This window comes from Nannospalax galili, unplaced genomic scaffold, assembly GCF_000622305.1.
Source record: "Nannospalax galili isolate Female #2095 unplaced genomic scaffold, S.galili_v1.0 scaffold189, whole genome shotgun sequence".
NCBI classification, from domain to species: Eukaryota; Metazoa; Chordata; class Mammalia; order Rodentia; family Spalacidae; genus Nannospalax; species Nannospalax galili.
Genome location: NW_008360331.1, coordinates 4,904,821 through 4,918,889, shown reverse-complemented (window position 1 = coordinate 4,918,889; position 14,069 = coordinate 4,904,821). Strand labels below are relative to the sequence as shown.

The 14,069-nt window shown below is 40.7% G+C and overlaps 1 protein-coding gene across 1 annotated transcript; it reads right to left on the bottom strand.

The window, feature by feature from the left end:
• Nucleotides 1-460: 460 nt before the first annotated feature.
• On the bottom strand, nucleotides 461-13,731 carry LOC103728048 (alcohol dehydrogenase 1-like). Its single transcript, XM_008826174.2, has 9 exons — nucleotides 13,701-13,731; nucleotides 10,418-10,516; nucleotides 7,835-7,973; nucleotides 5,988-6,075; nucleotides 5,632-5,851; nucleotides 5,179-5,439; nucleotides 3,942-4,077; nucleotides 2,352-2,490; nucleotides 461-725 (listed from the first exon to the last, which is right to left on the bottom strand). The coding sequence occupies exons 1-9, from the start codon at nucleotides 13,716-13,718 to the stop codon at nucleotides 701-703; spliced, it is 1,125 nt and encodes a 374-aa protein (XP_008824396.1). The 5' UTR covers nucleotides 13,719-13,731; the 3' UTR covers nucleotides 461-700.
• Between the last annotated feature and the right edge of the window lie 338 nt (nucleotides 13,732-14,069).

Sequence of the window (14,069 nt, the reverse complement as noted above, 5' to 3'; positions counted from 1 at the left end):
AAGAAATACACACACATATGCACATACTCACACAGGGAGAAAAGCTCTCTACAAGTGGAGAGGGGACTTGGAAATGGGAAAAATTCCAGAGCCCCAGGAGGACTTGGGTCTTTTAAGTGTTTTTTGATGGGTCTCCCTCTCCTAATTTTGGATTAGTCAATTTAAACAAAGACGAAAGAGCCAATAGGCTACAGTTCCAAGGGCATGTCCATGACTGGTCTTGGTGTTACCTAAACTGATCTGGACTGGCTAGCTGGAAAGCAGACCTTGCTGGCAGGAGAAAAAGCTTGCCAGGTCTTTGTCTCAGACTAAGAAGCAGTAGGAAGTGCACTATTTTTATTACTCATCAGTGGCCTTGTTTGTTTATCAGGGATTTAGTTACTTACTATTTCTCTTTTTAAGGTCACAGAATGAGTTGCATAGCAGCAGTTTTTTCCAACTTACTTTATTAGCAGTGCACTCAAGAAGTGCTTTTTTCACATTGTGCAACCACTGTATTCCCACATTTGATGCCCCTCACACTGCTTAGGAATAAGCAGGTAGGTGAAACAGGAATGGAAGGAAGTCCTCAAGGAGGCCTTTATGTGAGTGCAGGTATGCACATGCCACAGTGCCCATGTGGAGGCCAGAGGAAAACTTGTGTATTGGTCGGTCTTCATCTTCCTTCTTATTTGAGACAGGGTCTTTTTAGCATTGACTCTCAGAAGAGCAGAACACAACGGACGCTGGAACATAGACGTATAATCATAGGATGAGTGAATTGCTTGGGAAGCTCTGATTTCAGCACAGTGACTGGAACCACAGAGCCCACCTGTCTCCATCTCTGACTCCACCTGCACTCTAATCCACCTATGTAAAATAGTATTATCTGAACAGCGTCTGGATCAGAATCCACTGTCATACAGAAAAGGAAGCCCTCCTCTTCAAGCACCATTCCATCCAGCTGCATGACCACAGGGAAACCCAGAGCTTCTGTGCTCCTCAGAGTCCTACAGCTTAGGATCTTGTCTAACGGCTGGACACAAAGGAAAAGGATGGCTTCCTGTCGCTTCTGTCCTCTTGCACTATGTCCGCTGCCTGCTGAATGCCTTCCCTAGTACACAATAATCTTTTTAAAGGTTCAGATGAAATGTCCTGGCTCTTCATTCTTTTTTTTTCTCCCTGTAATCCCAGCTGGCCTAGAACTTACTATGTAGACCAGGCTGGTTTTGAACTCACAGAGATCCACCTGCCTCTGCTTCCTGAGTGCTGAGTTCTGGGATTACAGGCATGTGTCAATGCGCCAGCATGCCCGGCTTCTTCATTCTTGATTTAAATGAGCTAATACAATGAGGCTAAATGTAAAGTTTACATATTAAAAAAAAAATCACCAAGCAAGTAAAGTATGTAGGCAGAGGTGGGGGAGAGAGTATGAAGAAGGGAGACTTGTTTGAAGTTAAAATGAGAGACACACATTGCTGCATCGCCCTAAGATTACCACAGCTGTGATTGTTTATTGCTTGTAGCTTGCTCTTGACTCAATCGCCAGCACTTTGGCAGTCCTCGTAGACAGCTGTGTGGCAGTTTCCTCTAAACTGAACTATTACCTTCAGGAGGGACTGAGAGGCTCATGAAACTCAGGAGGTAAACAAATTTCACATGTGCAAGATTCACTAGGGACCCCGGTCATCCCTGCTCCTGGAGGTAACCAATCACCCATACTCTTGTTAGTAACCCCAATAAAAACTCATTGGCTGATCAAGTTGGACTATGGTGCAATTGTTACTTTGGTCTGGTGTGGGTTCCCTTTCTGGGATGAGTAAACGTGTATGTGTTGCATTTCCCCAGGGAAAGTCCTTCACACAGTGGTAGGCGCCATGAGTACTTGTGCATTGAAAGAACATATGAATAAATTAATACTTATTGAACAAATGCTGCAATCCTAAAGTTGCACTAGCACGCATAGGCTGACCATCATTCAGAGATGATGTATTATTTGTGTACTGGGCAGGAGGCTAAGCCTGTCTCTAAGATTTTTTGAAGGTTTTTTAACTCCAGAAATGTCAACTCACTTGTTTCAGATGATTTCTCTAACCAGAGAAATAGTACATTATTGGCCAAATGTAGAAAATACAGTTCTCAGTGCTACTCTGACTTCTCGAACATCTCTTTGAAATTGTTTAGAGCAGGGCTTTTTTAAAGAGAGGCCTGAAGGTACAGCTTTTTCTTATATTGGTGACAGTAGCAAACAGGATGTATATAAAAGATATCAAAGGACCAAGTTGTTATCTCTTTTTCACAAAACCACTTGGAAATGTCTGAGTATTTTGTCAATTATCAGCATACAGGAGATCATCTAACAAAATACTTACGTTTTCCCAGTATGATACAACTCCAAGGCTTTGTGGAGTTTGTCAAAAGGCAGCTGATGAGTTATTAGTGGATCTATATTAATCTTATTTTGGAGATAATCAGTCACTAGTTGTGGAATACAGTCCCTGGTTTTATAATCTGCAAAGCAAAAAGGCTATTAATAATAAGATGTGAGATATATCGACCAACCAGTGTACTGAGATGGTCCCATGGGGAAAGGCACTTGCTGCACAAACCTGATGACTTGAATTCAATCCTTGGGACACATATGGTGGAAGGAGAGAACTCCTGCAAGTCATGCTTAGGCCTCTATATGTGAACCATGGCATGCAAGTGTGCACATGTATGTACATGCACACCCACATACATACCCACCAAGTAAATGTAATAATAAAATTTTTAGAATATCAACCAACCAAAAAAATTTTTTTTAAAATCAAGTAAGTCATGAGAGATAGGTAAGATATCCTCCAAACATTTGTCATTGACCATGAACAAGGAGTCATTTGTACCTCAGAATCTGTTGACTATTGTTGTTAAATGTGGCCACTATAGACAATCTGTTATCTAAACTCTTTTAGATAATATTTGGGCTAATATTCATACTAGTGAGTTAAAAATGACCCCTTTAATCCACATTCAGTGATTACCATTGAGTAACAATTTCCTCTCTAACACATGGGATGGTGTGGGAACCCTTTCTGTCCACATTCATGGGATGGCATGGGAACTTCTCTGTCCACATGCATGGAGGTGGCATGGAAGCTTACTACCAGATTAATGGGTCAAAATAAGTGTGATAACGTCCTAAAGGTGCTAATCAATATTGCCTAGAAATAAAGATTCTTACGGGAAGACAGAAGTCAGGCTTAGCATACCAGTTTACTCTATATATTGACATTTAAGACACTAAAAGGTATTCCTGTTAAAATAACACAACAAACTTTGAATCCATCAATGCAGAACCAAAGCTGAATAAATTATTTCAGTCTCTGAAGAAAACCCAAAACACTTTTCTGGAAGAAAAATTATAAACTTCAATAGCTCTACTATTTAATTTACCTAATTAAAATTAACTTGAGGACTTGGGAAGATGGCTTGGTTGGTAAAGTACTTGCCATGCAAGCATGAGGACACGAGTTCAGGTCCCCAGCACTCACATAAAAAAAGCCCATCATGGTGGCATGCACCTGTCATCTTAGCACTGGAGAGGTGGGGACAGGAGGAGCCCTGGAGCTCACTGGCTAGCTAGTTCTGTCCAGTTGGTGAGCTCCAGGTTCAGTCAGAGGCCTGGCCTCTAAAAATAGAGTGACAGAGGGAAACACCTGCATTGAACTCTGACCTTCACAGGCACAAACACACACATTCATGCTTGCACACTTGCACATATATGTACACACACAAACACATACACATTAAAAATTTATTTGAAGAACATTGCAATTCATTAAAGGATGAGTCAATGGACACATTTACTGTATCTCTGGTTCCTCAAGGGAAGGAACTTTGACCTCTGAGCTTCTATAAATTTGAAAGAGATCTCTTGAGACTAGCTGACTGCTGAATGGGCCTTCTGTTCATCCACTTACCTCCCAGACACACGCCCTTCAGTGTTTTTCCAGAGACAATCTTTGATGCCTCAAGGCAAAGCTGAGAGTCTAATGGAGCCAGCCCAATGATCAGACAGACACCGTAGCTGTAGTTGCAGGAGTTCCAAGCAGCGAGCTGATAATGATAACAGTCATAAGCATGGCCCATGCATAAATACCAGCTACTCCCGAAGCAGAAGAAACTCAGAAGGCCCTAGACAGTGAACCTGCTCTTAGGCACTCTTTCACTTCAACAATGTGACAGGCAGCGTGTCAGAGAATTAGTAGGGTTTAGTAATAAAAAGCAAAGACTCTGCAATTTGTATGACCTCAGGCAAAGCACTTAACTTCCCTTTCGCTTGGTTTCCTTGTTTGTGTAAAGAAGAATGTCACCTACAATATAGATTTGTTATAAGGATGAAATGATTAGCATTCTTAAAACCCTTAGAGCACTACTAGGTACACAGAAATAAATTGTGTATTGAATAAAACTAGTCACTGTCTTAAAAGTCTCAACCCTGTTCTTTACCTCACCTTTTCCTCACTATGCCTCACTGCTCAATTCACTTCTATTAAAACAAAATGAAATGAAACAAACAGGCATCCATGCAATTTCAAAAAAATTCAACTTCCCAATGGTCCACAGCACACATCTTTTCTAGTTCTTAACCATGTTTTCTGTCTTCAGTTTTTACCTTATTTCCCTCTTCTCTGTTCTCTGTATCCCTTCACCAACTTTGTTCAACTTTTGGATGAGGGATTAGCCATGCATTTCAGTGTTTTGAATGCCTACACTCTCTTATTTAAACTGTATGTTCCAGAGGATGGGGCCTATGTCGTTCATCCTGTATCTCTAGAAGGTAACACACTCAACAACCTCCTTGAGGCACAGGAGTTTGACAAGCATTCTTTTTCAAATGAATGACCAGTCCTGTTAGAGGACACTGATACACACACTAATCCTATAGCATTTATACTTAGCTAGGTTTGAAGTACATGGACATGAAGGACCAGGAATGAAAAAAGCATATTACTGGTATTACGACTCTTTTTAAAATTTTTTATACCATAACCTATGTCCCTTCATATATATTGCTTTTGTTTTATAAAATAAGGTTTTAGAGTGAATTTATATTCTATTTTTCTTTTGGGGCACATAGGTCCAAAACACATTTCCTGGAGAGTTTATATTTATATATGCAAGGCTGCCCCCATTACTGTGTCCCAAGACACACACCATAGTCTCAGTGTGTCCGATGACTTCAAAGGCAAAGTCAGCACCAACACCTGTCATTTCCATCACCACCTCATGGACAGGTTTCTTGAGCTTCTTCGGGTTGAGGCAATCAGTGACTCCTAAGGCTCTTGCCCAGGGAAATTTCTTCTCATTGATATCAACCCCAATGATTCTAGAAGCACCAGAGGCTTTGCAGCCCAGGACCACAGCTGAGCCAACCCCTCCAAGACCAAAAACCACACAGGTGGAGCCAGGGGTGACCTGCAAATTCATAAACCATGTTGTGTCAGTCTTCAAAGCTGGGCACAAGCATAGCTAAGAAAATAAACAAACAAATAAAAATCATTGTACTTTTTGTAACTATGTATACCAGTCTAACCGTTTGGACGGATTTGGCTTAGTTTTTATTTTTATTTTTTTCTGGGAAAATAGCTGTATTATTCGGTACCTTACCTTGGCTGAGTTAACAGCTGCCCCATAGCCGGTAGGAACACCACAGCCTATGAGACAAACTTTATCCATAGGTGCAGCATCATCGATTTTTACCACTGCAATCTCGGGCACAACAGTGTACTCAGTGAATGTACTTGTGCGGAAAGAATGATAAACCTTCTGTCCCTTGCAGGAAAATCTGCAGGTCCCATCCAGCATCGTCCCAGAACAAGGCAGCACACTGTGCCACAGTGACGCAGACACAAGCCCAGCACAGACACACGGAGTTGCAAAGAGAGAAGTGGTCACCATTAAGCACATCAACACTTGTACAATGCAAGCAATTTGACAAAAGGGTGAGAGACAAATCTACTAACTCTTGCTTGTCACAGAAGTTTCCTTTGGAGTGCAAGCAGGCGTCACATTCTCTACACTGCGGAACAATGAGTGTGAGGACTTTATCCCCTGTGTAGAGAAAAAATGATAAGTCAACAATTTGAAAATGTTCATGGAATAAAAATACAATAAAATCGCATTGGATCATTTGAGAACGTGCTATGGACAGATGATGGCAGCCAGCGTAACACTCGTGCTTATTTCAAAACAGAAATCATTAAACCTGCTTTCAGAAATCCCATGATTCTTTTCGGCAAATGGTGAGGATTAGGGGACATTCCCTACTTTATAGATAGCTGTAGACCTGCTTTCCCCTACTTAGAAAACAGAATAGTAAAAAAACAGGAAGGACCCTTAAGGTCAACTAGTTTAATTCCTTTGTTTTCCTTTTGAAAGATTTACTGTCCTCCCTTCCCACTGGTCGCCGCCTGCTTAAAGTAGCCCAGCCCAACAGTGTCTGAGCTCTTTCTCGAATCTCTCTGCCTTGCTGGCAGGCTGACACTCAGCAGACCTCTGACACTGGCAGGAGTTCGTTTTCGGACCTGAAATCTAAGCTGTGCCAATTCCAGAGAAAAATAGTTTCTCTCTCTCTCTCTCTCTCTCTCTCTCTCTCTCCCTCCCTCCCTCCCTCCTCCCTTCCCCCCCTTTCTCTCTTTGGAGCAATTGCCACAAAAGGTACCTTTAAAGCCACAGTATTCCGGATAATGTTTGGGTCTTAGCAGCTCTAGACCCTGAGCAACAACTGTCTTGAATCTGGGAAGAGGTGGATCCACCCAGTCATCACAGACTCCTGAGATTTGGTCAGGGTCTACTGTATTGTCCCTGTGTTGGCCCTTACACATTTTTATCACATGGGAAAACTCCTTTAGATGGCATTAAAAAGCTCTTTAAATTTAGATAGAGCACACCTTACCTTTATTGACTCTAAACATTTCCACGTCCTAGATCTCAGACTCTGGAGTTCCAGTCTTCCACCTGTTCTTTTCCTTCAAACGCTCATTGTCGTTTCCCACAAAACTCCCTCGCGGATTTTCTAGCCACAGAGCAGTTGCCCACATCTCTTACTTCTTCACATTCTCTGACGGGCACAGGTATCTACTTTCGTTCTGCCTACATTGCCTGTGTCAGATGCACACTAGACCGTCCTAACTAATTCTTGCCAAACGAACACACCAATGATGGCTTCATGAATGTTCTTACAATACATATTCTTAAGTCTCTTTGTGCAGCTGGTCCCAAGCTGTGGAGTTCCTAAATTATGTCAATCTGTGTGTGATTGCTTTCATCCACTGTGATCATTTTAGGCATGCTAAGAACAGCAATATCAAGATCCTTTTTGATGTGACTGGGGAAAGTTCTTTGAAATCATCATCCTGTCAAGTAACATTCAAGCCGTATATTCTAGTTGATTAGAATATTCATTCACTTGTCAAACATTTACTTCATTCCAACTCTGGGATGGGCACTGTGCTCAGCACTCTGGGAGACAGAAATATAGGAGGTGGTTCCTAAATCTAAGGAGCTTTCCATCAACTTAGAAATACACTGGTCTTACATCAACCTTCATTTATTTGGCTGTGTGCATAACTTGGCTCAGGCACTGTCCCCGAGTCCTAGATTACCAGAGTGGACCCAGATAGAGGTGACAACAATGGGTCTCTTACAATCACTGGCTACATTTGCTATCATGATAGATCATTAGTCAGAAGAATCTAGAGACAAACTCTGAATTTTTTTTCTGAATATGCTAGTAGCACCTGTAGAGTTTCCCCTCTGAGAAGCTCTTTGGCTCGCTGCTGTGGGAAGAGTTTTGCTTCCTGTTTCCTACCTGGCTTCACTGAGCTCACTCCATCTCCAACTGTCTCCACAATTCCTGCTCCTTCATGGCCCGGAATGAGAGGGAAGTTCATTGGGAGTTCTCCTTTTAGGACATGGTCATCGGAACCACAGATCCCTGAAGACACCATCTGCATAGACAAATGAGTGACTAAGAGACAACTGGTTTATGATTTTTCTCTTTCTTTTGAGACCAAATTTTCATTTTTCACATGAATTATTTCACTTGATCTCTAAAACAACACTCAGAGGTATTAAAACATGGGTCTGCCCTAAAAGAGAGTTGTCATTTTTAAAAGATCAGATCCTACAACCTGAAGCGACCAAGCCACACCTCCCTGCAGATCTCTCTGGGAAAGCGTTAAGAAACCAGTTTGTGCTGTGATATGACAGCTCTCAATTTATGGAAACTGGCTCCTTCACACTCCTACACTATATTGAATTAAATCACATGAAATAAAACTTTCCAGCAGCCTCACAAACATAAATCAGATTCCCCCCCATTTTTTTTTTTTCTGGGGATTGGTCCAGAGACTTCTCAGGGGATTTGCTGGGGGAAATGATCTAATGGCTGTTCTCTGAAGCGCTTCCCTGGCCTTTCCACCACCCTCTTGTGTTCTCTCTCTCTCTCTCTCTCTCTCTCTCTCTCTCTCTCTCTCTCTCTCTCCCCTTTATCTCGTTCATTCTCATTCTTAAGCTTCTCTTCAGGCGTTAGAGGGACTTTGCCTTTAAGGCTCTGTCGTGTTAGATTTCTGGTATTGTATTGTGTCTGTCTAATTCTCTTCCTCCCACCTTAAGGTCCCATCATGGCCTGGAGGCCCTTTGGCCTAATGAACTGTGTCTTCTGAAGGGAATTATGTGTCAGCTTCCTTTCTGGACTGACCACTGCTGTTTTATTATTACTTCTTTTATTATATTTAACAGCAGGGACACAGAGTATGTCTTCTCACTCCCAATTTAGAGATGGGAAGGGAGATGCAGAGACTTTGAATGACTTCTCCAGTGCCACACGCCTTCATGTTCAGACCTGTTATTAAACTTTTCTTTTCAAATCCAGTCTATATAAGCTAAGCATTTTGAAACATAAAGGTGATTCTTATACAGAAAAGGTTTTCTTTTGACAAATAGCAATATCAAAACCTACAAAAATATAGGCCTAATATTGTGAAGTGTTTGATACTTTGGGTAAATAAATTTTCACAATTTTAAACCTGTGCATTGAAAATACTTTTTAGCATGGTGACTGGAGAAATCGCTCAGCTGTTAAGAACACTGGCTGCTCTTGCAGAGGACCCAGGTTTGGTTCTCAGTATCTACATGGTGACTAACAAACATCCAGACCAGTTCCAAGGGATCAGGCAACTTCTTTTGGCCTCTGTGGGCATTGCACACTTGTGGTGCAGTTACGTATATGTAGGCAAAATACTCAAAAGTAAAAAAGGAAAATATTCTGTAAGATAATATTGTAAAATAAGTTTAAGCTAAATAAATGAGTATTGCAAGATTTAACGGTCACTGGGAAGTTTGAAAACTTCTTAGATAATGAGTTAAGTTTTCTTGCTTGTTACAGGACCAGCTCATTTACATTAACTCTTCAAAATGAAACACTGCAATAACCTATAGATTCCCACTACACTTGAAACAGTGCGGAAAAGCACAGATACAAGTTTTCCATTACCTGCTGTGGAAGAGACAGCATTTTACAGCTGGAACACAGGACAGAACTGTGTCATGGCTGCAGCAAGTAGGTGGGAAGATGACGTGGGAAATAGCTATGGTTTAGGCTCTCACTGTGTTAAAATGGTTTTGAGATGCTATCAAATCCTGGAAATGCCCTTTTAAATATGTAGGAGGCTGCTTATCCTTATTAGTTTGTTTTGTATAGCAAATGAGAATATGCAATTATCTGTGGTAGCTGTCCACAGAATAAGCAAGACCAGGGTTCATCTACCCCAGTGGGCATATTCAGGTCCTGGCTTTAGATTGACCGAGGATTTAAGCTGATAGTGCTCAATTCTTTCCACTGCTCTCCAACTTGGAAATAAGGAACTCGCACTCAGAAAAGTATCAACTCCATGCACAGTGCTGTACTGAAGACAGGGTGTGAGAACAAAATGAAAAGTGACAGGAATGTGACAACAAAGGGGTTCCATCACTGTTCTAGTTGAATATTCATTGGAAGCAATATCCCCGTACTTCTCATTCACCCGAAGAGCGTTTGGTGCATAGCACGTGTAGGTCACTGTCCACAATATGTCCTGGTTAATTGTCCACTATCCTCTCCTCTCATCCAGCTCTGCTCCTTACCGTCTGGTATGGTGGAGCATGTTTGTAGCCCCAGCACTCAAGAGGCTGAGGCTGGAGGATTTTGAGTTTGAGGACAACCTGTGTTACATTTCTAATACCCGTCAGATATCCATTCATATTATTTATCTTATTTTCAAAAGTTTCTTATTAAAAAAGGCCGAGAAGATGCAAATAAATGTGTATCTCATTTGTGATATCTATTTTTTAAAAATTGAAGTGTTTCTTTTTATTTGCCTTCAAAAGTAAAGGCTGACAGACTCAAATTTACCTTAATACGAACTTCTCCAGCCTTCGGTGGCTCAACTTGCACTTCTTCAATTGAAATAGAATTTTTTTCCCAGGCAATGGCTGCCTGGCATGTGATTGTCTGTAGACACAAAGAAAACAAAACAACATTTATTAACAGAATTTTTTTAATGTATTTTTTTCTGATCAGACAAACGAATGACCACTTGTTATTACTTGTAAGAATGTAAAGGTCAGAAGGGAAAATCTAGAAAGATGACCTGCATTTCAAATGCAAGCTATGAAAAACATAGCACAGATCCTTCCTATCTTTTAAAACCATTTTATTTTTTACTTTTATAATTTTAATAATTTAAAAATAGTTTAGATCATGAAAATAAGTAATTTTACATTCTTCTCTTTTGCTAACAGCAGCCAGTATTTACTGAACTGTTACCACTGACTTGTTAATAAGAATTTTCTCATGACTTCAAAGTGCTTTATAATCAATTTTAAATGCCACTTTATATACTATCATTTGACTGTGTCCTCATTTTCTTAATCAATAGTTACCTAAATATGGGACTTTCCCCATTGTTTTTACTATTATCAATGGTATTGTGATGAATACATTTGCTCATAATTTTTACTTGGTTGATTTCCTTAAGTGGAAATTGTTTTGGAAAGGATAGACATGTTGCAAGTGCTAAATTGATTTCTCTTTACAGAGGTTGAATCATTTGGTTTACTCCCCAAATAACAGATCATAGATCAACTATGTTGTCATTTATTCCACTTTCATTAGTATCAGCAGTAACGATTAAACAAAGTATCTGATGGGCAGAAACAGCTCACTATTTTCATTAGTATTTTTCTAGTGCAGCAGTGGTGGGTATTTGCTATGCTTATGAGCTGCCTGTAGAAGGTTGGTGTGGTGGTATATTTTACAGACCTATTGGCATTTTGTTGCTTTTCTTGTTAATGCAAATGAGTTCTTTAAACATTAAAGGGGTGATTTACTATCTATCAATTTGTCTTACATGTTTTCCTTTGTTGATTTTTTATTCCAATTTTATATGAAATTATGCATATATTTTGAGGTGCTGGTTTATAAATATCTTTTCATTTGTAATTTATGCCATTTCTATAATTTGAAAATTACATAGTAACTAAATACATGTTTCTTACCCTTTCTTTTAATCTTTTTTCTCCTTCATGGCTTTCTTACTAAACATGCTTTCTTTAAGGCTTTGGGCTGCCCCTAGCGTCCTGTATATTTTCACCTTTTCTCTAAAGCTTCCTTCTCCCAGCCATGTGGCTGATGGTCAGCCACATGTCGGACCTCCATGCAGCCTCTAAACCTGCATGGCTTCCATAATTTTCTTTCCTTCTTCCCACTATTCACCTCCTCAAGGCAGCTGTCAAGATTACCAGCTCATCTACCCTGAGGATCTTTCTTTCCATGGTTTTCCAACCCCCTCCTTGGGTCCCCTGCTAGCTTTATGTACCCTGCTTTCCATGGCACCCTGTCTAATTCAAATTTTCAAAAGTCACATACAAGACATCATTAAAATATCCACCAACCAAGTCCTGGTCCAGTACCAAACTATCCCTAATATCTTCTCCGAATTTGATGATACCCACTCCTTATAAAAGACAAAGGGGGAGATGTTAGGATAGTCGGGAGTGCCTGGAATGTAGAGCATGGCCGCAGGCTGGATACCTCCTAGAAAGGACGGCAGGAAACCGGCCCACTCCATTCTAGATACACTGTCTCTTACCCAACAACCCCCAAGCAAAACTTTTAGGCCTCTAATCCTTTAATCCTAACCAGGTCTCTTGTAGATCATGTGACCAGAGGACAGGACAAAGACCATGTAGCCTTAGAAGCCCCCTCTCTCCCCACACCTGCCTGCCCACCAGAAACCCAACCCTGCCTCTTTGCCTGAAAAGCTTTCCTATATAAACCTCTGCTTCTGCCATAATAAATGAGCTGTCCACTGACACAGCCTCCTAGGTGTTTTCTTCCTGCCATACTTGCAGCCACCTGAGGCCTCCCTCCTCCCACCTGTCTCTCTCCTCACCCCAACCTTCGGCTATGGGAACCGGTGTGCAACGGTCTCCCAGTGGCAGCAGTTCAGGGTGAGGGGAGGCCAACAGTTTACATTTAGTATCTGGTGACACTAGTGCTTATAATTTTCTGAATGTTTCTTTTGCAGGTCAGACCACTGCACAGATGGAGTCAATCTGTTGTGTCTTTTAAGAAATTTAGATGCCATATAGATTTTCACAGCTTAAAGAAAATGGAGGTGAGAATTCAGTGTCACAAGAGCTTCCAGTTAAGGATATAGAAAAAATTACTTCTTCCTGAGAACAGAATAGTTAGAATAGTTTTTCTTCCACTCTTAAAAGTTATGTAAAAGATAAGCTTTATGAAATAATTATTTCAAAGGCAATACATGCTTAACACAAAACACCAAGGTACACATGCACACACATACATACACACACACACACACACACACACACACACACACACACTCACACAGCTCTTACCATTGCTGACAATTTAGGGTGAGTTCTTCCAACTGATGTTTTCTGTGTATGTAGTGTGTGTTGGTATGACCATGCTGAGCCTGCTGGTCCATGTAACATTATGAGTATTTTGCAGGTGGTGTTTAATGACCAATTAGGACTCCATTGACTAAATATACTGTGATTTCAGTTTCCTAATATTTCTCAGATGTCACTTCCAGTCTTGTGCTCTTTAAAATAACGCCATTAATCTGCTTATAAGAATATATGTGACTGTTTCACTAGAATAAATTTTCAGATCAGGGGCTGGAGAGACAGATGGCTCAGTGGTTAAGAACACTGGTTGTTCTGGCAGAAGACCCAGTTTCGAATCCCAGCACCCATATGGCAGCTAACAACTGTCTGTAACTCCAGTCCCAGGGGACCTGACAGCCTCTTCTGACCTCCACGGGCATTGCATGACATGGATACACTTACCTACATGCAGGCAATACATGCATACACATAAAAATAATAAATGAAATAAAATTTTCAGATCAAATGATAGGCAAATTTTAAGGCTTTTGCTACAATATATTAAATTATCACCCACAAAGTTGCCAGAAAATCATTATCCTAGTATTGGAAGGTGACTTTCCACAGCATGGGAAACACTGGATATTATTGTCATTAAAATTTGTTAGCAGCCCGATCAGAAGAAACAAAGACTAAATTTTGTTTAAGCACACTCTTTTTTGGTCAAGAGTGAAAATGACATAGATCTGTTTCTATTTCAAAGGCAGTATACTTACTTTCCCTGCAGTGCCCATGATGAATTTTCTGGTGTCGTTTGTCTTATGAGTATACCCGAATAAACTTTGTTTCTATAGTTTGGCAAACTGGGCAACACATTTATAGTATTCCTGAAACCGAAAGTCATTACAGATAATTACACAATCACATATCAACAAGGGGAATACCAAAGAGGTGACTGGATGAAGATATGCAAAAGTGAAGGAAAGAAAGGAATGTGAACGATCAGGAAGAGATGATGAGGGAGCATGTTGATGACAAAGCTCCTGACTGAGAGAGAAGCAGTTCGAAGAGGGGCCAAGAGCAATGAAGCAGAGAGAGTGCAGAAAAGCAAGGAAGAAAGTAGAGATGGACTAAGTCAAAGATCA